Source organism: Grammomys surdaster, unplaced genomic scaffold (assembly GCF_004785775.1).
Source record: "Grammomys surdaster isolate TR1022 unplaced genomic scaffold, NIH_TR_1.0 99, whole genome shotgun sequence".
NCBI classification, from domain to species: Eukaryota; Metazoa; Chordata; class Mammalia; order Rodentia; family Muridae; genus Grammomys; species Grammomys surdaster.
This window is the reverse complement of record NW_021604578.1, coordinates 6,875,383-6,898,204: the sequence shown is the minus strand read 5'-3', so window position 1 is coordinate 6,898,204 and position 22,822 is coordinate 6,875,383. Positions and strand designations below refer to the sequence as shown.

Genomic DNA, 22,822 nt, shown 5'->3' with positions numbered 1-22,822 from the left:
AGAGAGAGAGAGAGAGAGAGAGAGAGAGAGAGAGAAAGATCAGAAGATCAGAGAATAGCTTTCAGTATGCGAGTTCCAAAGCTGAAACTCATATCATCAGGCTTGGTGACATTTTTAATCTACTGAGCCTTCTAGCTGGCTGCAGTAATTTAATAGTATGAGAATTACATAAATAGCATTATTAATCATCCAATTAATTATGTATGCTTGTCATCATCTATGATAGAGTGAAATGGTCTCCATTGTGTTTCGGAATGCGATGATAGTAACAACCAGCTTGTATTCATCAGCTATGAATCAAAGAACTTACCTCCCCTTCCTCTCCCATTCTGCCTGCTTTTGCCTTAAATCACTTTTTTTCCAAGATTATTTTACGCTCTCAAAACTTTCTGAGGATGCCAAAGATCTTTTAGAGTCTGAGTTATTCCTGTCCCCATTTATGGTGTCAAAATATTTAACTGAAAAATTTTTTATAAAGTATTTGTTTTGTTATTTAAGTAATGATATTTGTGATTGCTACATGTTAGAACAAAGACCACATTTTAATTAAAACAATATTGTAGCTGTAATCCTGGGATTCTGGAATCTAAAGCAGGAGAATCATGAGTTTGAGGCCACATTGAGCTGTCTATGTAAGACGACATCATCAGTAAATGAATGAATAAATAAATAACTTTGAATTTCATTTAATGTTACTATTTTCCAAAACAAAAAAAAAAAATAGTAAGAGCAGCCCTGTTTTATGGTCTTGGCATATTAATTGCATTCTGGCAATTAAACCAACTTTGATTGAAGCTTGTACTGTGGTACAAAAATTTCATCTGGCCAAAGCACAACACAAATAAATTAATACCACCAAAAATATCCCTCCTCTTGGAACTCTAGGACAAATTACTATTCAATCTACAGGTTTTGTGTCCCTCTGGACTTTCCTTCATCCAATCTGTACAAGCTTTCAACATCAGAATTCTGAATCCTACAGTGTGGCAGGGGTTGGGGGGACAGCATGGCAGAGATCAAACCTCAAGGCAAGATAATGTCATCAGACCTACTGGGTTACTGTCCAAGAACAAAATTCAGTTTAAGCCCTATTCCTACACACAGAGCGTGTCAGTCGTTAGGTGCTACGCTCATTGCAGAATGAGATTGATGAAGCTGACAGACACAGCTGCCTCAACGAAATGTTCAACCAGTGACATGCTCAAAAGAGCAAAATAAATTAATAATGAATAAAATATACAAATGAAAACATAAGATTAAAATAAAAATAAGTAAAAAGTCAAGAAACTTTCTCAATCCTTTTGTTTCAAACCAAGTAGAATGTACGTTTAAGCGCACTAAAAAGTGTTTCATTCATAAACACAGAAGCAGCAAAATATCACTGCATTGGTCCACTACTATGAAAAATAAATGAAGACAATAGATAAAAACTTTAGTCAGCTTTTTCCTTTCCTCAGCTCCTTGTATGACTGATACCACTAGTTAGACGCATACTCTGGAAAGCCTTGTGTCTTAGCCATACCCACTAAGTGTTTCTAGAATTCCATGTGTCGTTTCATCGTTCATGTGTTCTGCTACGTGGCTAGCTGAGTAACTTGGGGAGTCTCCACTCTGGGCAGTCATGCATTTGACCATGTGACTTCCAGGGTGAAAGAAAGATTAAAAAATGTATTACCAATGTAAAAATAGAAATGGCTGTGAGTGTGTGTGTGTGTGTGTATACATTCATAGTGAGAAAATATCCATTGTCTGCATCCAAATTTAGTGCTGGTGTTTTTCAAACAGACTACAGCATCTCCCTCCAAAGAGTAATATTGTAGTCTCTCTCTTGGCAGCTGTTCATGGACCCCGGCTCGTGGGTCCAGTTTCATGGTTGATCTCTATTGCAGAAAGCATTGGCTTGACTGTGGCCTCCAAAGAGAATAGCCCAGACTTTCCAAAGGACTAAACCAGAGCAACGCCTCAGGGAAACTCAGCGTGAGCCAGCTGCCACACAGCTGCTGTTAGCCTTTCACGTTTGAGTTTGCTGTGAGTGGAGCGTTGCTCACATCTGCCACGCCCAACCTCTGGCACACACAACTTCCTCTTCCCCTGGAGCACAGACTCCAGGTCTTCCCTGCCTGCTTCCTTTAGCAGAGTATTTTTCAGAACCATAGTTAGGGTTTTTTTAGATGTGAAAAACAAATGGCATAAAACAGGCAAGACTCTAAGGTGTGTTATGCCAGTGCTGCTGGAATCCTGGGAACTCTCACTCAGAAGAATTAGAAAACCACAGTCTTACCTGCTGCTCCCCACCTCTTTCTGCCCTGTGAGACTTGAACTCACACCTTATGTTAATCCTGAGATTTGCCAGAGAAAAACCAATTCCAATTCCACCATTTTGGGCCAAATTTGAAGCAAGCTTTATTAAATATTAAATACCGACCAAAAGATGGACTTTGGTTGGGACCACTCCCTGGAACTTCCAGCTGAGTGGCCGTGAAACAAGCAAGTCTCACAGGGGTTTATGAAGAGAAACCTAGTCTACCGCAGGAGACTTTTGTCATATACCAAGAACTACAACTCCCAGCATTCCAGGAGGTTACCTGGTCCTTGAGCAAATGGAGCTTACAGGTTAATTTTGGATATTACACTTACGTTTCATCTCTAACGCATGTGCCACTGTTGACTGTCACGTCAAGCTATTTTCAGCTTAATCAATTGACAGTTGAAAACAGATTGCCAAGAGTTAACTAAAAAAATATAGCTTCTAGAGGCTGAGGAGATGGTTCAGTCAACAACAAATATGAGACGTGAGTTTGATTCCCCCAGCAACCATGTAAAAAGCCAGGCATAGTAGCTCACAGCGGTAATCCCAGCACTGAGGAAATGGAGACAAGAGTTGTCTGTCTAGCTGAATATGCAAGCTTCAGATTTAGTGAGAGGCCCTGTCTCTAATGAACTGATTAATTAATTAATTAATTAATTAATTAACTAAAGTTGGGCCAGAGACATGGTTCAGCAGGTAAAGGGGCTTGCCATGCAAGCTTGCTCTACAGTTCTATCCTTGAAGGCCACACAAAAGTCAAAGTTGTCCTCTGACCTCCGCAGACATGCCCTGGCATGCTAGCACCCACACTTGCATGCACCATCCATACACAGATGTCAACATAAAAACACAACTGTCACCTCTGAAGGGATCAGAGATGTGTTGTTCTGGAGCTACCTATAAGTGGCCATGGTCTAGAAACAGAGATTTAGCTCTGGAAACAGAGATTTAGCTCGCCTTAAAGTCTATGTCCCAAGATGAAGTTGTCATAGAAACAGAACAAAGTAACTGGCAAATCAAGGCACCTCGCGTGAACACATTGACAGAATCATTGGGTAGGCAGGTTAGAGGAGCGCAGGCGAGTTTCTGTTAAGGGCCTTGGGTACTTTCTGACATTCTCAGCCTTTCGGTTGATTGATGTAGTGGTCACCAACAGAGGAGAGCAACAACCAGTGGCTACTAAAAGAGTTAAAAATGTCCTGAGATAATTTGGCTCTGGACTTGTAACATTGCAAACCCCCAAAGGCAGGGTGGGGGGAGTGCAGCTTCTCTCAGAGAACTCTTGTTCTCACACACACACACACACACACACACACGATTATAAATAAGTGTTAAGAATTAAATAAATTGGTTAAGTTGACAGACATGGAGGACAATGTACAACATCAATCTCTAGCCTCCACATGTAGGGAGAGGAGAACTGAGGGGGGAGGGAGGCAGAGGAGGCAGGAGGAGAGGAGGGAGGGAAGCAGAGGAGGGGGTGAGGGTTGAGTTGGGGTGAAACGACTGAAGTTCCTTCCATGCATTATAGTGTTACATTATATACAAGTATAATGCAGTCAAAAAAGAAACAAGGGGGGGTGTGAACCCAGCCCCTGAGAGATGTGGGTAATACATGCCCATGAGCACTGTACTTTTTGCCTGAAGCAAAAAGGTTACGAGTTTGAGGCTATATTATGTGGAGCCCCCATTTCAGAGAGAAGAGAGAGGAGGAGTGGAGAGGGAAGAGAGAGGGGCGGAGTCCACTGCAAGGTTTTAATAGACGATGGGAGAACGTGCAAAACCTTGACTTGGAGACGATGGGCATCTGTGCATGAGCCCAGATGAGCTGGTCAAGCAGATGGATGGGGTTGGGGGTATCAGGATCTTGTTCTTCCCCCCGTATCCTGTCCTCACATGGCGTCCTTGTTCTTTCCTGTTTCTCTAGAGCAGAGCCTGCTAGGCCTCTTCCTCCCCAGAACAGTCAACCCCAAAAGAAGGAAGGACGATTCAGTGTGCTCAACCAAATCTTCGGCAAAAACAAGAAAGAGGAGAAGGAAGCCCATCAGAAGGACCAGAGCAGGGCCAGACCTAAGGAGGAGGACACCTCGGAAGTCAATGACATCATCGCCACCTTTGACAGCGTCGTGGATACCAACTGCCAAGATCAACCTGGTGACCAGGTGGACATGGTTGTCTTTAAGAAGAGGACCTCAGAGAATTCAAAGTATCTCTTGCCAGAAAAGAAATCCCTAGCCCGGAAGGGGCTCCCACCAATCAGAACACAGAGTCTCCCACCCATCACCCTGGGCAGTAACTTCCTGACAGCCTCCCATGGAGCCACCTCCCATGCTGGCCTGAGCTCTGGTCCTCAGCATACAGCCCAACGGTCTCAGAAAAGTCGAAGTGAACAGGATTTATTAAATAATAGGACTGGCTGCCAGGCGTCGCTAGATAACCCCTGGAAAGGTGACACTAGGCAGGTGTTCTCCTGCAAGGCTTGGACCGTGTCTTCTTCTGATAAGTTACTAGATCGGCTGTTCGCTGGCCAGCCTGGTCACCAGGAGCTCTCTGGGCCACCACATCTTCCTCATCTACATAATCCCTCACCAGGTAATGGCCTTCATTCTCTCTCCTTAGGGTCCCCCTCACACATGGAGTCTCTCATGTAGAGTTAAGCTAGTAACTGCCAGGTGAGTGCCTGCAGGCAAGCGCAATAAAATGGGAACCACGGACACTTTTAATTTTGTCCTAGTTAATTTTGTTAACTTCTGGGAAGTGAAAACTTTCAGCTTTTCCACCCTGAGTGTGCTGAGGTAAAAGAGTATTGCCGTTTCCTCTAAAAGGCATTCCTCTCTGGAGTTGTGTGACACGCTTATTCCCAAGACATTAACTTGCTTGTATGGTTAGTTAGTTAGTTAGTCGTGTGTTTTAAGTCGTCATTTAGACCCCACTCAAGATCTACCACACCAACCCTTTGTAGAGATAAATGGCCTTGTTTGTACCTATGTGGAAAAGCAACATATTTGCACTTTTATGGTCTGTGTCTCCCCACACACCAAAGGCTTGTGTGGCCTTTCCGTCTTTACCTCATCCACAGCTGCCAGGGCCATTCAGTTTTTGCTTATGCTTCCAGATACATTTTATATAATTGTGTACTCATCTGTATTTGTAAGCATGAAATCTCTCTCTCATCCGCCCCATCTCCCTTCTGCTGACAGTTTCCAGGAGTCTCAGCTTTTCTATGCGAGTTTGCTCTCAAACTCAAGTAAATAATAATTTTTGCAAATAAACACAAACTATGTATATATACCCTTGTAATAATTATACTAAAAAACTTGGGTTTTGGCAGAGTTTGTTGCTCACAACATCAATCCCAGCACTCAGAAGCCAGAGGTGGGTGGATCTCTGGATCAAGGCCAGCCTGATCTACATAGTGAGGTCTTGGCCAGCCTGGTCGAAATAGTGAGGCTCTTTCTCAAAAAATTAATGTAAAAAAACCTCACATTTTATATACATACAAGTATTATTCATATACATTAATATTCCCCTCATTATACATAATACATATAGTACGGAATTTATTTTGCCATTTACTTTTTGAGAGGGTTAGCATAGAACTTACTATATAGCGGAAGATAACCTTGACTCCTCTCCTGCGGTCACCCTTCAAGTGCTGGATTATAAGCTTATGCCACCTTGCCCAGCTCTTATTTTTACTTAAAAAAAATATATAAGGGATTCTGAGGCTATACAACAACTTCCCAATTCTGCTCATTTGCACAGTGCCTTGGGTTTTGTTGTTGCTGTTGTTGTTTGTTTTGTATTAATCAATTGCCAATATTTAAAACTTAACATCTTACATAAAAATATAAAGATTCTAGTTTCTCTTGAGAAATTGAAGCCAACATTTTCACATGACCATGACTGATTAGCCCTGAGAAACCAGTATACTCGTGGGTGGCACTGTTCTCAGTATTATGCAGAATTATTACTTCCTCTTTATCAATATACTTCAGGTACTTTTTATAGTAGGGTTATAGGGAGAAAAGTATATATTTATTTAACCCATATTTCTGTCTAAGTTTGAAAAAGGGAAAACTAAATTCTTTTTTTTAAGTATGGAGGGACAAGTTTCTGTTTGGATATGCCTCTTTTCTTATTATTTTTTAACTCATGTTTGTGCATATGTATGCAGACACCTTGGAGGTCAAGGGACAGTTTTGAATGCCATGCTCAGGAACACCATCCACCTGTTTGAAACAGGGTCTCTCATTGACCTGGGGTTAACCAATGAAGTTAGACCAGCTGCCATGAACACTGGGGATTCTCCTGACTCTACCTCTGTAGTGCTGGTGTCACAAGATTACAACAGCACATCCAGCAATTTTGCATGGGTTCAGAGAAAACACAGATCCTTATATTTGAAAGATACCTTACCAACTGAGCCACTCCCTGTGGTTGTTTGAGTAGGAATGGTCCCCATAGGCTCATGTGTTTGAAAGTTTGGTCACAGCACTATTAGGAGATGTGGCCTTGTTGGAGGAAGTGTGTCACTGGGGTTGGGCTTTGAGGTTTCAGATGCCCAGTGTTATTCTCTCTTCCTGCTGCCTTTGGATCCATATGTAGAAGTCTCAGCCCCTTCGCTTGCACCATGTCTGCTTGCATTCTTGCCATGACAACGATGGACTAAAGCCTGTGAAACTGGAAACCAGGCCCAACTAAATGTTTTCCTTTATAAGAGTTGCCATTGTCATGGCAACAAAATCCTAAGACACCCCTCCACCCGCAACCATCCTATTTTATACACAGCATGTTGGGTACTCCTTTGTCATTGACATAATTGATGCATGAAGCTTTTAAAGAAGAATGTGGCTTCTTCTCATGTACATAAATATATGTGTATATCTTTCAATATAGGATAATTATGGATGTGCACATGAAGGCTATTTGTTGATATCTGAGATAAACCTCAAGACTTTGCTTACCCCATAGAGCACTGACATTTTTGGCCTGTGGCATGGATGATGTTTTTATACTGTTTCTGCCAAAGAGTAGAGAGGGAACACATAGTTCTACAATCTTTGACAATTTGGTGACTGCTGAGGTTTCAATCAAGCCTTCCTTTTGGCGTTAGCTCTGGCCTGGCCAAGCTAATAATTCTTCCCTTTAAAAACTTGGAAGTCTTGTTCTTTTCCCATCTTTTTAAGTGAGGTTTGGACTCAGCTACCTTGAACAAAAAGCCAAAACAGTTACACCCTGACTCAAAAATAGGGAAAGGGCTACCTTAATTGCTGTCAAAATGACACTTTGATCTTTACCAAATTGCTGGAATCCGTGTTTACAAAAAAAAAAAAAGAAAAAGAAAATAGGTTGGTTGGCAACAGGACCAAGCAAGGAGCCAGGGACCCAAATCTCAGACCACCTCCCCCTGGCCAGGGTTTGAGAGTATTATGGGATATTGATGCTGGTGATCTAGGGGTTTGGGGAGGTGATAAGAGGTGAGATGACTAGTGTCCACATCATCCAACCTCACAACTCTTCAGAGATGAGTTCAGAATGGCATTGTAAGCATGGTCTTACTTCACAGGGTCCCTCACCAGACACTTGGCCCAACCCAAGTGAATAGTTGGTAAATTCAATAAAATCACCTCAAGCCTGTGAGAAATGCTCTAAGCAAATGTTAGTCATCATAACCAAGATGTTATCTAAGCCATGCTAGGGGAGGCTAACACACATCACTCAGCTGTGTAACCACCAAGATTGGTGGGTTTTGTTTTCATTTGTTTTTGAGTCCCAGTCTTTTCCTGTATCCCTGGGATTTCCTATTTAGACTGTGTATTCCTTGAACTCATGGCAATCCTCCTGCCTCAGCCTCTCAAGTCCTAGAATTTTATATACGAGCCACCATGCCCCAATGCAAAACTGATGCTTTTTAAGGCCAATTAGAAGCAAATAAATAGTTGGGGTAATGACACATGTTATTACCACCGGAGGGGGCAGGGTCAAAGCAGGAGGATCAGGAGTTTAGTACTAGCCTCAGCTACATAGCAAATTTAAGGCCATCTTCAGCCAGACTCTAAACAAATCAAAAAAAGGACTGGGGGTGGGTGGAATCATGCAGGCTTAATAGGAAACAAAATACAAGAGACAGGGCTAGTGTAACTCAGCAGAGGCCAGCTGTATTCACTGGTGATGATCAAGGAGGATACAGTTCTTCCAGAGTATTCGAGGCTTCAGTCTTGTTATTTTGAGGGGCTCTTGAGTTCTTAAAAGATGAAGTTTGGGCTTCGTAGATACATACATAGAATTCTAAGGCCTCGCCTCCTCTCATTGACCAAGCTCCCAGCCTTACCTCACATGCAGCAAGTCTGAAGTAGGCATTTCCCAGACTTTCGGTGAATAGGAGATCACCAGAGACACAGGTTCCTTCCAGCTGCATGTCCTTCAGCCAGGTCTCTAGCTTCCTCTCTCTGGATCACTTCACAGTCTAAGCCAATGGAGCAAGAGGAGGGAAGGGGGTGGGAGGGTGCCTCCCATCCCAGTCTCCTCCCTCTTAGAAGTCCTCTGCCATACGGCCTACACTTCTGCTTGCATCTCACTGGCCAGGACTTGGATCACACGCTCATACCACCTATCTACAAAGAGGATGAGAACTGTGGTATTTAAAACTGGGTACCGTGTTCTGCCCTCCAACTTAGATTCCTGCTTCTAAGGGAGAAGAAGGAGTAGAAATTGGGTAGGAAACTGGTAGACTCTTCCTGCCATACCATCCAAAGATGTCTACATCATTTCAATAACAGAACATTTAATGCAATTGCTTTGGGATTTGCTTAGTCCCCAGAGAAGTAATGAGTGAAGTCCTTGGGCAGCAGAACAGTGAAAAGGAGGCATGAAAGTCACCAAGGGATTCAGAAGAAATGAACAGTACCTATATCAATACTTACTAGTGCTAGTATATCAAGGAACCATTTAAGAAAATGGAGTCACAAAAGCACAAATATAAGCCCCAGAATGAGCCTTAAGGGAAGCTGATTATGCACCTGGATGACTAAGCAGCTGAATTTGGGGGCCTCTGGGATGTAAGCAAGCCCTCTGTCCCCAGCCCCAGCATAACTTTTGGGGTGGGATTTAACTTTATGGACAGGCCTGGAAAGAGGAAAGGGAAAGGGTTAAAGTAGAGATACGTCTCTAGAGTCACAGGTAGCTCCAAGCACCCACTCCCTTGAATCCCATCTCACCTCCCTAGTTTCTGTCACGTCTTGATGTGACATGTCTGATAAAAGCCCCGTCAATGCACATCGCTTCATGGTTTGGGGGGGTATTCATTCGCTTTTTGTTTTTGTAAGGCAAGGTCTCGTTCTGCAGTTCAGGCCTTAAATTCACAGCAATTCCCCTGCCTTAGCCTCCCAAATGTTGGGAATATAGGAATGGCACCATATCTGCCCTTCTCCAGTCCCTGTGCTTAGCACTACAATGTAAAGACAGGCTGCTGATGACAATTATTTTAAAAATAACGAAGTTTAAGCCAGGTGTGGTGGCATGCCTGGAGTATAGTCACAGCTACTCAGGAAGCTGAGGCTTCATAGTAATATAGCATAGATCACATGGTGAGTCCTGGGAAGGGAGAGGAAAGGAGGGAGGGGGAGGAAGGGAGGAAGGGAGGGAGGAAGGAAGTGATGGAAGGAGAGAAGAAGGGAAGGAGAAAGGGAAGGAAGAAGGAAAAGAAAGGGAGTGAGGGAAGAAAGGAAAGGAAGTGAGGGAGGAAGGAAAGAAGGAAGGAAGGAAGGAAGGAAGGAAGGAAGGAAGGAAGGAAGGAAGGAAGGAAACTAGGTCTGATAGTTTATGCCTATAATCCCAACACTTAGGAGGAGGCATGAGGATGGAGAGTTCAAGATCATCTTTGTCTACATAGCATGCCAGAGGTTGGCCTGGGCTAAGAGAGAAGCTGCCTCAGTATCCACTAACCCTCCACAAAGAAGAGAAGAAAGGAAAGGGTCGGAGCAGTGTGTCCGGTGCAAGTCTTCCTCCTGTTCTTCTCCGTTTCCAAGGGCTGTGTTTTTAGGCACCTTGCCTGCTGACTTCAAGGTAGCCTCACCCAGTAGGCAGCACTGAGAGAAGATGAGGAGGAGAGAAAGAGAACTCAGTGGGTCTCCATGGCAACTCTGCCTCCTTCAACTCCCTCCATAGTCATGGTTCAGCGCTGGGGCTCTTGCTCGGTTTCTGGGTTGTGGTAGCATCATCTCCTCCTGTTACTCCTTCAGCCATGGCTAGAACAGAATCCTCAATCTAGGGCTTGTGTTTGGTTTCCCAGCTTTTCTATCATGAGCTTAACAAACGTATATGAAGTTCCTTCTGTTTGAAAGACCTGGAGAGCTGTATCAGAGGAGCTCTGATTAACAATGCAAGAAATGTGTGTTCTGTATTACAGTGTCAGGAGACCATCAAAACATAGGGGTTGTGACATGTCTGTCTCATAAGGACCTCTCTGACCATAATTCACATTGCCTAGAAAAACATTAAATAGTTTGCTCAAAGATATTCCAGGCCATTGGCGATGTATTTAGAACTTGAACCCAGCACTCTTACACAGGGATATGCTCTTAAGTACTGATACTAAATTTGTGGGTGTGCTTACCAATTCTCTACAAATTTTCTTTATCAATTATGTGGTCCCCAAAGTAACAGATTTCCCTAGCTTCTGAACTTTACTTTTGTGGATATTTTAATACCACTGGATATATTGTTCTTAGAACTCCTGAGTCTTTTGCCTTAAACTCAAAATGGAATGGGCCAGTGAGCTGGCTCAGAAGGTACAAGAGCTTGCCTCCAAGACTGGTGACTTGAGTCCAGTCCCTGAAACTCACAAGACAGAAGGAGAGAATCCACTCCCACAGCCTGTCCCCTGAACTCCACACACATGCTCCGGCCCAAGTATACATACACATATAAAAACACACATGCATACATACATACATACATACATACACACAGAGATACATTTTGCTTAAAAATCAAAAGAGTTCGCTAAAGTGGCTGAAGTTGCTATTTTAGGCAGGTTGCAATTTCATGAAACTTCGAGGTTTGTATGGCAAAACTTGATGTGGTGAAGCTAGGAATTGCATAGCTCTGTACTGGTAGCTTTCACTGAATGGCTTCTTTTCTCTTTGGATATCCCTTCTCTCCTGCTTGGGTTCAACAACACTAATAGGAGCTAGTGGTGCAGCCGGGTTCCGGGCAGCTGCTGCCCTGCTTGCTCAGCAACCCCAGCGTTCAGCTGCACCGATGGATGACTGCTCAGTGTTTATTGAGACCTGTCAGGGGGCGGCATGAACGATGATGATGAGCACTTAGCCTAATGAGTTGGAATTTGGATTGCCTCAGCTTAAAGCGTTGCCAACAGCGTGCAGAGAAAATGGAACAGAACGGGCTGTGGGGTTTTCTGCTATCCTGGTTATTTACAAGCAGTCACACACACACACACACACACACACAAAAGTGAAAAGAAGAAAATTTTTAAAGCAGCTCGCTTGCTTGTTTCCCTTAAGAGACAACTTTTTTTTCTCCAGAATATTCTAGATAATTCCAGCAACAATGCACTCTTCAGGTTAGGTAGGTTAGAATCATTGACCCCTGGGTTTAAACACATTATCAGCTTTCCAGAACAAAAGCCAAATTCCTAATTTGGGTAAGCATAGCCCTCACGGAGTGAGCTAGCCTGTGTCTCACCAGGAGCAGTAGACCTTCCATCTCAAATCCCCTGCAGTGCCTTGCCTAGCTCTCAGGTCCTTGAAAACCTGCTACCTTTCCACTGTGTGATGTCTTTGCCTGTGTTATTTTGGCTTCTAACTACTATGAGTGGCAGATTCCTAAAATATTTTAAGAGCCAACTCAAGCTGGACACAGTGACACAACCCCCAAAGGCTGAGTTGGAGGCCAGCCTGGGCTAAATAGAAGACCCTTACTCAAAAAAAAAAAAAAATCAAAAAGGGCCAGGTCAAAACATGTCTTCTGTTTGAAGGTCACAGAAACACCTTTAAATAGTGGCTCCTCCTTATTGAGCACTTCTCGTCAGTTACACTGGAAGGGCAATTTTTATTCCCATTTCCCACTTTATAGATCGAGACTGTATGAGGTTAGCTCACCTGCCCAAGGTCTTGGAGCTGCTGCACTGGAAGGGGCAAACATAGAGGCGACGCCTGTAGGACTCAAGAACAATTTTTCCATAGTGCTAAAATGTCCTCCAAAACGTGATCAGACACACAAAGGAAATAATGCAAGCCCTCTTTCCACTGAGATGACCTTACATAGAATGTCACAGCACTTCCTGAGGGACATCAGGAGCCTGTGTAAACTGTTAGCCCCTGTAAGCACAGACTAGGTCTGAAATACGTGAGTTCTAAACAGGTAATTGCTGGCTTCAATATTTTATTATCTCACAAGGAGTGTGTTTCCTGAAGGTGCCTGAGACACTAATAAGAGCCTTGGGCCATGCACAGCTCCATCCTGTCCCTCAGAACAGAGCAGGAGGCCAGCACAAGGCCTTCCAGATCTCTATCTACTCTCCCATCCAAACAATGTTTCTTCAATGCCTATGGAGATCGAATGTGAGTTTTCAGGTCAGGTACAGCTAGCCTGAAGCCTAGTCCCTGTTCTTTACCAGACAGAGACCTTAAATATGTTTAGAATTCCTCTAAACCACAGGGTCCAAAAGTTATCAAGATGTGAGGAGATCTGTGAGGAGGTCATACCTACCACAGCTCGCCCAGTCCCTGACAATAGTGAGCACCTAATAAACAGCATCCACAATTAGTACTACCTAGTAATGAACTTCTCAAGTGTGACCCCATTTGGGGTTTAATATAATTCTATATAAGAATGTTTCCTCTCTAAGTAGTGGATGCTGAGGTTATTTTACTTTCAAGGTTAAAAGGGTGAAATACAAGGGCAAAATATCAACCACAGAAGCAAACCTTCGCTCAATCGTTGCCATAGGGCATTGCTTAGGTGACTGCCATGCATAGTGAGTGTTCCCTTGGAGTCACTTAGGTAGTCAGTCCTGGCTCATTCCCCTCCGCCCCCTGCCCTCTACCCCTCCCCCTTATTCTAAGAAATGCTTTGTCCAAATAGAAAGCCTGAACTTTGCTGTAGTCAGGTTCCTTACCAGACCGCTTGGCAAACGATAAGATTATTTGTGTGTGTGTGTTCATAGTAGGTTGGTTATGTTGTTGCTGTCTTGTGCTAAGGTTGACTAAGTTGCATACTTTATCCTGAAAGCTGAAAGCTGACCTTGTATTCTCTAATTCAGTCTACAGGACAACTGGAAAGGACAGATATAATAATCTTCACCGTTTTACACATAGGAAATTGGGGCTCAGAGTAGTTACGTCACTTTGAGCGTGATCACTCACCTAGCCAGAACATGATAAATCTCTATAGATCGAGGCTCTAAGTCGTCTCCTGTCTGATGTCAAAGATGGAATTCTTGTTCACCAGTCTGTTCTATTAATGTTTAAAATGGGCCTAAGTAACTTTTTAATGTACATAGATTTTAACTTTTATGTTTTCTGTGTTTGGGTGTTTTGCTTTCATGTATCCCTGTGTCTATGTGTGCCTGATGTCCAAGAAGGACAGAAGAAGAGAGTATCAATGCCCCTGGAACTGGAGTTACGGCCAGCTGTGAACCACACCATGTGGGTGCTGGGAATTGAACCTGGGTCTTCTGGAAGAGTAGCCAGTGCCCTTAACTGCTGAGCCATCTCTGCAGCACCTACCTTATTTTTCTGTGTTTGAGTGTTTGCCTGCCAGTAAGTGTATCCCATGTGTCCAATGCCCAGAGAGGTTGGACCTAGAGTTATAAAGAGTTGTGAGCAGTTATGTGGATACTTGTAATGGCTAAGTCATCTCTCCAGCCTCTCCACCCCTTTCAGAATAACTTGTATTTCCTTCTGTTTTCAGATATCTGATAAATCCATCTCTTGTGATTAGTGATGTGCTGAATTTTTAACAACCAGCCTTCAAAAATCAGTGATTGTTTATTTCTGTGGTAGAAATATTGCTACTCAATGGCCACAGACAAAGCACCAGGGTATCTGTAAAATTTCAAAAAGCCCCAACAATGTAACCATCTTCTCTGAAGAGTAGGTCCACATGCACACATATTCCAGCGCACTAAAGCTCACCATTAGAGAAGCCATTTCTTGGCCAGGTATCGTGGCATATGCCTTTAATCCTAGCATCTGGGAGGCAGGAGCAAGTGGATCTCTGTGAGGTCAGCCTGACCTACATAGTGAGTTCCAGGGCAGCCAGGGCGACAACATAAGAGACTCTGTCTCAAAAAAAAAAAAAGATAAGTTATTTCCCATGTGTATCTCTCCGAGCCTTTGTAGGTCAGCCATTTTTAATCCTGACTACACATTTAAATCACTTGTGAGCTGGTGAAAATCTGATGCTCCGTCTGCAAAAATTATGGTTTAATCCAGTTGGGGTGTGGCCAAGACATTGATAACTTCACCACAGCTCATCTCCTGGTCTGGGCAGCGGGGATTGAGAAACTCTCTCCCAGGAAAAAGACAGCCCAGCCTACACTCACACTCAGCAGAGATGTCAAGATAAGAGATGACAGCCGGAATCCATGTGACTGGGTTTTACCATCTTCAAAGTTTAGAAATTTAGCCCTCAGACGTGACTAACTGTGCTTGTTTATGATATTTTATTTAAATTAGTTCAATTGAAAAATGACTTCCGGATATGGCCAGACAGCTCAGTTGGGTAAGGGTGCTGACTGCTCAGTGGGTAAAGGTGCTGACTGCTCAATGGGTAAGGGTGCTGATGACTCAGTGGGTAAGTGTGCTTTGTTATCTAGTCTTCTAGCCTGAGTGCTAGCCTCAGGATCTACGGGATAGAAAGATGACTTAGGTAGCGCGTAACACAACTGGGGCAAAGCTAGAAACCAAGCTCATGCCTAAAACACTAGCGCTCAAAAGGCTAAGTGCACACTCACACATGGGTGCATGCGTATACCACACACACACGCACACACATACAGCTAAAATTAAAAAACAAAGGCAAAACAAAGCAAACAAACAAAAACCTTCCCCCTTGGGGACATTTCCCATGGGTGTGCAAATTCAATAAAACATGTCTTTTTTTTTTTTTTTTTACACCTTCTGGTGTCTTTTCACTTAAACCATGAGTGGCGTATGACATAGTGTGGTTATTATGACTGTCATCATGTCTGTTACTTTAAGGGGATCTTCAACAACTTTACGACTCCCTCGCCTACAGGACTTTATAATTTGCTTTTGGTGAAGTCTTGATGATTAATAGGTATGTTTTTGTTCCCAGGACAAGCACTTCAGCACCTCTCCCCAAACAGACCTAAAATCAGGGATCTCCCCTTTACTCGGAACAGCCTTGCGCCTCTGCCGGACCAAAAATGTAAGTACTGGAGCCCCTCCGCAGCTCTCCCCAAAGCTGTATCACGTCTCAGGTGGTTCACTTTCTTTTTATTTTTCCAAAGATTATCAGGTGCCAATACTTGTGCACAGAAAATCCCTAAAGGGACCTTGAAGTTGGTAAATAAATAAATGGAAAATAATCTCCCCCTTTCAGGGAATTTTGTTTTAAGTACAAACACAATAGCAGGAGTTTATTTGGCTGTGTATTATTTAATGTACTTTAAATTTAAGATAAAATATCCAATAAAAAAAAGAATGTACTTTAAGCTGGATGTGTCCAGCACTCAGGAGGATGAGAAGTTCACGTCCAGTCTTGGATGTCTAGTGATGGGATTTGAGGGCTGCCTGTGCTACATGAAACAAGTCTCAAAAAGGGGATGGGGTAGGGGCAGGACTCTAAAGATGATTGATTCCCTTACTGTGTAGATCCAGCCCAAACATTCCTAAGCCAAAAGGAAGTATTTGATTTGTTTGGTTTGGTTTAGTTCTATTTTGTTTGAGACATGGTCTCACTGTCCTGCCAGTCCAATTTGACCTTAAATTCTCAATTCTCCTGCCTCAGCCTCCCAAAATGTAGAATTATCTGCCTATCCAGCATCCATGGTTCTTCTGCTCTCTTTAGTTAGCTTTATTTATTTATGCCACAATATTTTATGTAAAACTCACATAACATAAAACATGCTCTCTTAGACCAGAAACCTTCAAACTGAATGAGCCCAAATATCACCTGCTATGTTTATTTCAGGGGCCCCAGATGCCTAGAAATTATGAGTTCATATATCCTTACATCCATATTAGGAGGTAGGTTTTATCACTATTTCCACTACACAGGCAGGAAAACGAAGTTCAGAAAGGACTTTTCCAGCATCACTTAGGTAGCATATAGAACAACCAGGAGCAAAGTCAGAGGCTATGCATGGTGCCTTATGCTTGTAGTCAAAAGGCTGAAGCAAGCAGACAGAGATGTGAGGCCAACCTATGCTACATAGCTAGTTTAAGTACAGCCTGGGCTGTATAGATACTGTCTAACAAACGGAAAAAAAAAATCTAAAGGATAGAAAATCAGCTGCCTCATGAAACAAGCAACATTTACTAGATGACAATTTAGTTTCTTTGTACACAATTCTACCCTGTTTAGTACACACACACACATGCGCACGCATACACAGATGCACACACACATGCACACACACATGCACACACACATGCACACGTACACGCACACACAGCCTCTGCATTCAGCTACGAGTTAGATCATTCTGGAACTGGCCTATCAATTTCAGACAAGCTCCTAACCCTTTCCCCTGTGTGGCTGCACAAATAACATCAGCACGATGAGACCGTCAAGGGATTAAAGGAGACGACATACTTACACACCTAAGACGCTTGGCGTGCTTGTTTACATGGAGTCACTAGGCAAGATGCCCTTTCTACCCCAGGCTAGACTTTGAATGGGGCCAACCAAGAGTTCAAGAATTCTATACATCAAACCAGTGAGCTATGGGGACGTGCTGGGTCATTTTTCATAGTATGGTAAACTCAGGGCTGGAGCCATTTGTCCAGAGAAGGAGTTAGAAATGGGAAGCCAGGATTCCCCCCTGGGCAGACTGACCCCCTGCCTTACTGACTTGTACACAGTGAGGGTTCTGAGTAGTGATGATTTTTCTCATTGGGGGAAATTCAAGCCAGTGTTCTCCTTAAATTGACTTGGACTTGAATGTGGCCTGGAGAAGCCAGAGAGGTTTACACAGTTAAATTCCAGGAGACAAGACAAAGATACCTAATCGATTCGGCTGAGTGGAGAAGAAATAGAGCAAGACGAGCTCTTCCCAAAAGAAACCTGAGAGCCTTTGGAGGTTTGCATGAAAGCAAACGTCTCTGGGCTTGTTCAGAGCCATGTGCTAACTTGATCATCCACAGCTGCTCCACCCCAGAGAACTGCTCTGGCTGGCTCACACAGCCAGAGCAGGTTGAATCAAAGCTTGCAATCTTGTATTTGTGCATTTTTCAAATCCCTGACGTTGACATGTTGACGATTAGATATGAACACACAGCTTTTCTCCTTAGTCCAGCTCCCACCAACACAAGCTTCTTAGAATGTGCTTCCGCTCCTTGAGAAATCACAGAGTTCTCCTGAACCATCCCATAGGAGCCTCTGGGAGAAGCAAATCTCAAAATGTCTCCCATTCTCTCCCCTCCCCCTTCTCCAATCCAGTTCTATCTGGAGAACCCCTGAGAATGAACCGGGTGCTTCCAGCGATTCCAAGCCAGAGGGGACATAACCCACCAGCTGAAGAGAGCGAGCGGCCCCCCAGCCCCACCCAAGATGAAAACTAACTGCAGGTCGCTCTCTGGAAATATAGAAGATATATATTTTTCAACTTTCCAAGGGTGAGATTACTCTAGTTTATATGAGCAAAGTCTTAATTTAGTAAGCTACGTTCTACAAGCCATTCACAGTTTTCTAATTCAAGGTTCCTTATTCAATTAAATACAATTAAATTCAAATAAATACACTTCCTAAATACTCACTTAGAATCTTCAGACGTGCAAACATCACCAAGTCTATGAGTTTCTGTGATCCCCTACACACTGTAATTCAGAAACAAAATACACTCCTGGAGGAGGATTTAGGTATGTTTCATTTATGTTGTGCTATGTTTGCTCTTTGGTCTGGTTCTTTTTTTTTCTTATTTGGTGATTTTATGTATTTTTTTTTTAATGTATGCTTTGCTGAATAAAAAAAAATGAAGAAAAGCAAATCTTAAGACTTGTTTTTTGAATTTATTTCCTTTCTATCTTGCTCTGATAAAGCGTAATTAAAATACAGTCCTAAATTCCTATGTCAGTCACAGTGTATGACTTTGAAATGCTCAAGCATCTGCATAATATTTTCTGATATTGTCAGCTCCTGGCTAAAACCCAAATCGCTTGGCAGTGTTTACGTCTCTTCTTTGTTATTTAATTATCTCCACCTTCTGTTGTTTTCAGAACATCTGATGGCCCCAGTAATAAGAAGGGTCATGGGAGCTGGCAGGGTGTACTTCCTGGTCTGGAAGGGTCATGGGAGCTGGCAGGCTATATGCCTGGTCTGATAGAATTTCTCACCCTTTCCTCCAATATTCTCCTATTCTACATGTTAAGTATTCTCTTCTTTGGTGTTTCAAAGTAATGCTTTCTGCCTTCAAGGCCTTCTCAAATTTGAGATTTAGCAGAGTTCTGGGAGATGCTCTCCTTCACTGAGAAGATGGCATGCTATTTAGACTGACGTTGGCTGGCAGCCTTGCCTCCAGTCACATAAGGTGACACTCTGTGTTACCTCCAGGTCTGCAGGTTTTGGAAATGTGTCAACTATAACATTTACTATTTTATATTAGGGTTATTCTTTAGTTGGAATAGACATGATATAGAACCTTCTTCTCATGGTATGTTCCAGGACACAGTGAAGAGACTCAAACAATTTATTTTCCAGAAGGGAGTAGAGTTGTAGAGAGGGAAGTGTTGAGAGCAATCATTGTAAGGAGTGGTCAGAATCCCATCCTGCCCACGCCAGTTGTACTTGAGGCTGTGAAAAGCACGTGTTTAGCCTTCTACCCTGATCAGAGCTGAGGAAAAGCCAATCCCACAATACCCAGAGGAACTCTTAAGGTGCAGCTTCTGAAGGGTCTTGTTTTTGTGTTGTTTTGTTTGGGGGAGGTATTTTTGTCTCTAAAGCATCAGATTGTTAGACTGTTCAGTGTTTCCCTAGGCTACCTTAGAATTCGTTTTCACCCACTAGTAAATGCCTTGCCCTAGACCAACCAGGTTAGGCAAGTTCTGCTTCAGTAGTAAGCATCCCCCAAATCCCTTTGGTCAATGTGGCCCTCAGTCACAATACACGTCCCACACCTGCTCCCAGAAGAGACTCATGTACAGTATAGATTCCATCTCAACCTGGTTTCTGTGGTGATCAAAGCAGAGGAAATGAACTGTGAGTTATCATTTCCTCTCACGTTTACTTCACCAAATCAAGTTGTGTAAATGTCACTCATTTTAAGTAAGGATAAGTACAGAAATTCAATCTCTTTGTGTTTTCAGAAAAGAGGGAACTGCAATCTTTATAAATGATCATAACAATGACCACACTAACCAAAACAGAGAGGGCCCCTGATTGAGTAGATAGATGAAAACATATTTTTAAACACAGTCAGCTATCGATAAAGCCACCATCCCCTAACACCTGAGTTGACATGGGTGTACATATAAAGACTTTTCCAATGTTGGGCCTTTCAGTTCAGTTTGGCATGGGGATTTTTGCTAGCCATGAAGATGCAATCTTCAAAGAGAGCACCCGTCCTTCTGCCTTGAGGTAAAGTTGCTAATGGCACAAACTGATGATTGGCAACTATTTAGCTGACCAAAGCAGACCTTCAAGCACTATAGTTTACGTTTTACATGCTTTTCAAAGGACTGTGTGTTAAAGGCTTCCTCTCAGGCGTGGTGCTGTTGGCAACTGGTAGCATCTAAAAGGAATGAGGCTTAACAGAAAGTCTTCTGGCCATTGGGGACCTTGAAGGGAACTCTGGGACCCTCGCTGTGCCTTCTTCTCCTTCTTTGTATTTACCCAGCCTGGACATGCACTCCTTGGCATGGTGTGCTGCCTCCTATGGACCAAAGAGTCATGAGGGTGACTGACCAGGAACCACAAGTGAAAACAAGACTTTCCTCTTAGAGCTGAGTACTCATGAATGTCAATACAGTCATGGAAAGCTCACCAACACACTAAGGTTTCAAGTAGGGGTGAGGGAGGTTGGCGTTAAATGCAGGAGCAGAGTGCCTGCCTTTGGCACATGAAGCAGCATATTCAATCCTCAGCACTACAGGGGGAAGATCACCAATTAGTGCCTTTCAAAGTTTCAAAGAATCTCATCTTTTAAATTGAGTTATTTGTTGGTTTAGCTCATACACCTCCCTTCAGTACTAGGCCTGTATCATTTGTTTATACATGTAAACAAATTCTTTCATTTGATTTTCTCTATGAACACGTAAGATTGGCCCAGTCATTCTCCATCTCCCTCTTACAAATAATTTGAGGCCGAAAAAGAAGTTAAGTAACTTGCTCCAAATCACATAGCAGAGTCAGGCTTAGCAAGTAGGTTTCGTTTCTTTCATGGCCCATATTCAGAATGCCCAAACTATCGTTTTCCTGGTCCACAAACCCATTTTCATTTCATAGTGCAGTATGTCCTTCCTGATTTTTATGCAATCTGTCTATCTAATAGGCAAAGTAGAGCTACTGTCACTATTTCAGGAAGTCACAGCAACCCAGGACTTTGTGTTAAACCATCAGGGCCGGGTGGGGGCGGGGGTGGAGTCATAACTATTTATTTTCTCCGTATTTCTTAGTTCCCTGTGGAAATCACCTGGCTTAACAGTGGTGTCATTTCTCCCAGCAAATACGCAACTCCATTGTTCTCATCTTCTTGGAATGAAGCCAGTATAAATAGATCTGTGTGGCTCCAGATTATTTATTTCAACTCTACCAAAACACAGCTTGACACTCAGTGTGACTTCAGAAAAGCTCACTAAGTGACAGATTAGAAATGCCATGCCTTCCAGGAAGACAAACATAGTCATTAATTTTCCTTTGGCCTCTATTCTTTGAAATTAACCCATGCTTGTCTCGCAGCAAATACTTCCTGGCACTTTGAAGATGGTCTTGAAAACAACTCTTAGAACTCCTTGACAACAACTCCTTGGAGACAGAGTTGGAGTGGAGTAACCAAGCATCATATGTGACCTTAGCATAAAATATGATTCCCAAGTGAACAGAATTTTAAAAAGAACATGATAACAACACTTGCATATAGAGAACTATTCTCTTAGTGTATTCAAGGAAAAGTCACACTTAAAATCAAGTAACTAAGTAAGAATTGTATATTTCCTAGACATTAACATGGGAATGTTAGTTACTACTGATAGGTGAGGACTGTCGGAAAACTTTGTTTGTAGTTTAGTGGTAGAGGGTTGGCCTAATGAATGAGAAGAGGACATATCAACTCAAAGGCATGATTGAAGAGATGGTTTTAAGTGTGGAACTGAAAGAAAGAACAACCAGAGGCGTCTGGAAAAGTTTAGAGCAGGGAAAGGAAGGAGTGGACTGATCATGACCAGTAGACTGAACTGGGATAGGGGAAGAGGCAGAGCAAGATAGGACTAAGAGAGGGGGCAAGAGAGCCAAGAAGAAAGAGAAAGGGGAAGAGAGGGAGAGAGAGGAAGAGGGAGGAAGAGAAGAAGGGAGGAAAGGGAGAGGGAAAAAGAGAAGGAAGAAGGGAGGGAGGAGAGAGAGAGAGAGAGAGAGAGAGAGAGAGAGAGAGAGAGAAACAAGGGAAACAGAAAAAAAAAACCAAGAGTACAAGAGGTCTTATGGCTGAAATAGGAAAGTAATATAGGAATCAGAAGCTGGGAAAGGGAAACAAAGCCCCCATGGACTGGCTTCGGGGTGAGCTGAGAAGACCTGAAAGGATCCACAGGCACTGAGTGGGCTTGGAGGCCTGTTTGCATTATCATTAGACATTTGTTCCACCTTTTGTTTGGACCTAACACCTTGCATGTACAAGGCTCTGGGTTAGATTCCTAGTGCATACACACACACACACACACACACACACACACACACACACACACCTATATCCTCTCAAAGGTCTTCCATCTTGACCTTATTCAAGTCTAACTTCTGTTTTCTTGGGTAATTTACCAGGTTCCAGAACATCTTCAGAAGTCAAATCTGGGAACTTAGTTGAGTAAATTGTATGAAAAGCTAGAGAATTTCCAGTCAGTAGGTCATAACACACACAGCTGTAACTAGGACTACAAAAGTAGTTTTCACACAGATGTATGAAAAACAGGAAATGAGTTGCTCATCATTTAATCTCTAGTCTGAAGTATTATTAATGGTGAAATACTTTTCAGTTGGTAGCAGTCTACAGGCTACAAGAAAGCCATCCAATCAGCTCAGGAGGATGAGGTAGAATGGGTTGATATTGAAGGGAGGGAGCTGAAGACTGAGTTTACCTATAAGCTAGGAAGGCAGACG

The 22,822-nt window shown here is 42.9% G+C and overlaps 1 protein-coding gene and 1 long non-coding RNA gene across 3 annotated transcripts in view; one reads left to right on the top strand and one right to left on the bottom strand.

Moving 5' to 3' along the window:
- LOC114635685 overlaps positions 1-8,753 on the bottom strand; it is a 28,648-nt gene extending 19,895 nt beyond the window's left edge. The window contains exon 1 of one of the 2 annotated variants that reach the window (XR_003713512.1): positions 8,643-8,753. This is a non-coding gene — a long non-coding RNA (uncharacterized LOC114635685). The remainder of the gene's footprint in view (positions 1-8,642) is intronic. The other variant, XR_003713510.1, reaches the window with a different exon arrangement.
- The window catches only part of Ankrd55 (ankyrin repeat domain 55), an 87,199-nt gene extending 68,945 nt beyond the window's left edge, over positions 1-18,254 (top strand). The window contains exons 9-11 of the mRNA XM_028784159.1: positions 4,236-4,900; positions 15,635-15,727; positions 17,963-18,254. Of these exons, the coding sequence (XP_028639992.1) occupies positions 4,236-4,900; positions 15,635-15,727; positions 17,963-18,084 (880 nt within the window). The 3' untranslated portion in view covers positions 18,085-18,254. The remainder of the gene's footprint in view (positions 1-4,235; positions 4,901-15,634; positions 15,728-17,962) is intronic.
- Positions 18,255-22,822: the final 4,568 nt, after the last annotated feature.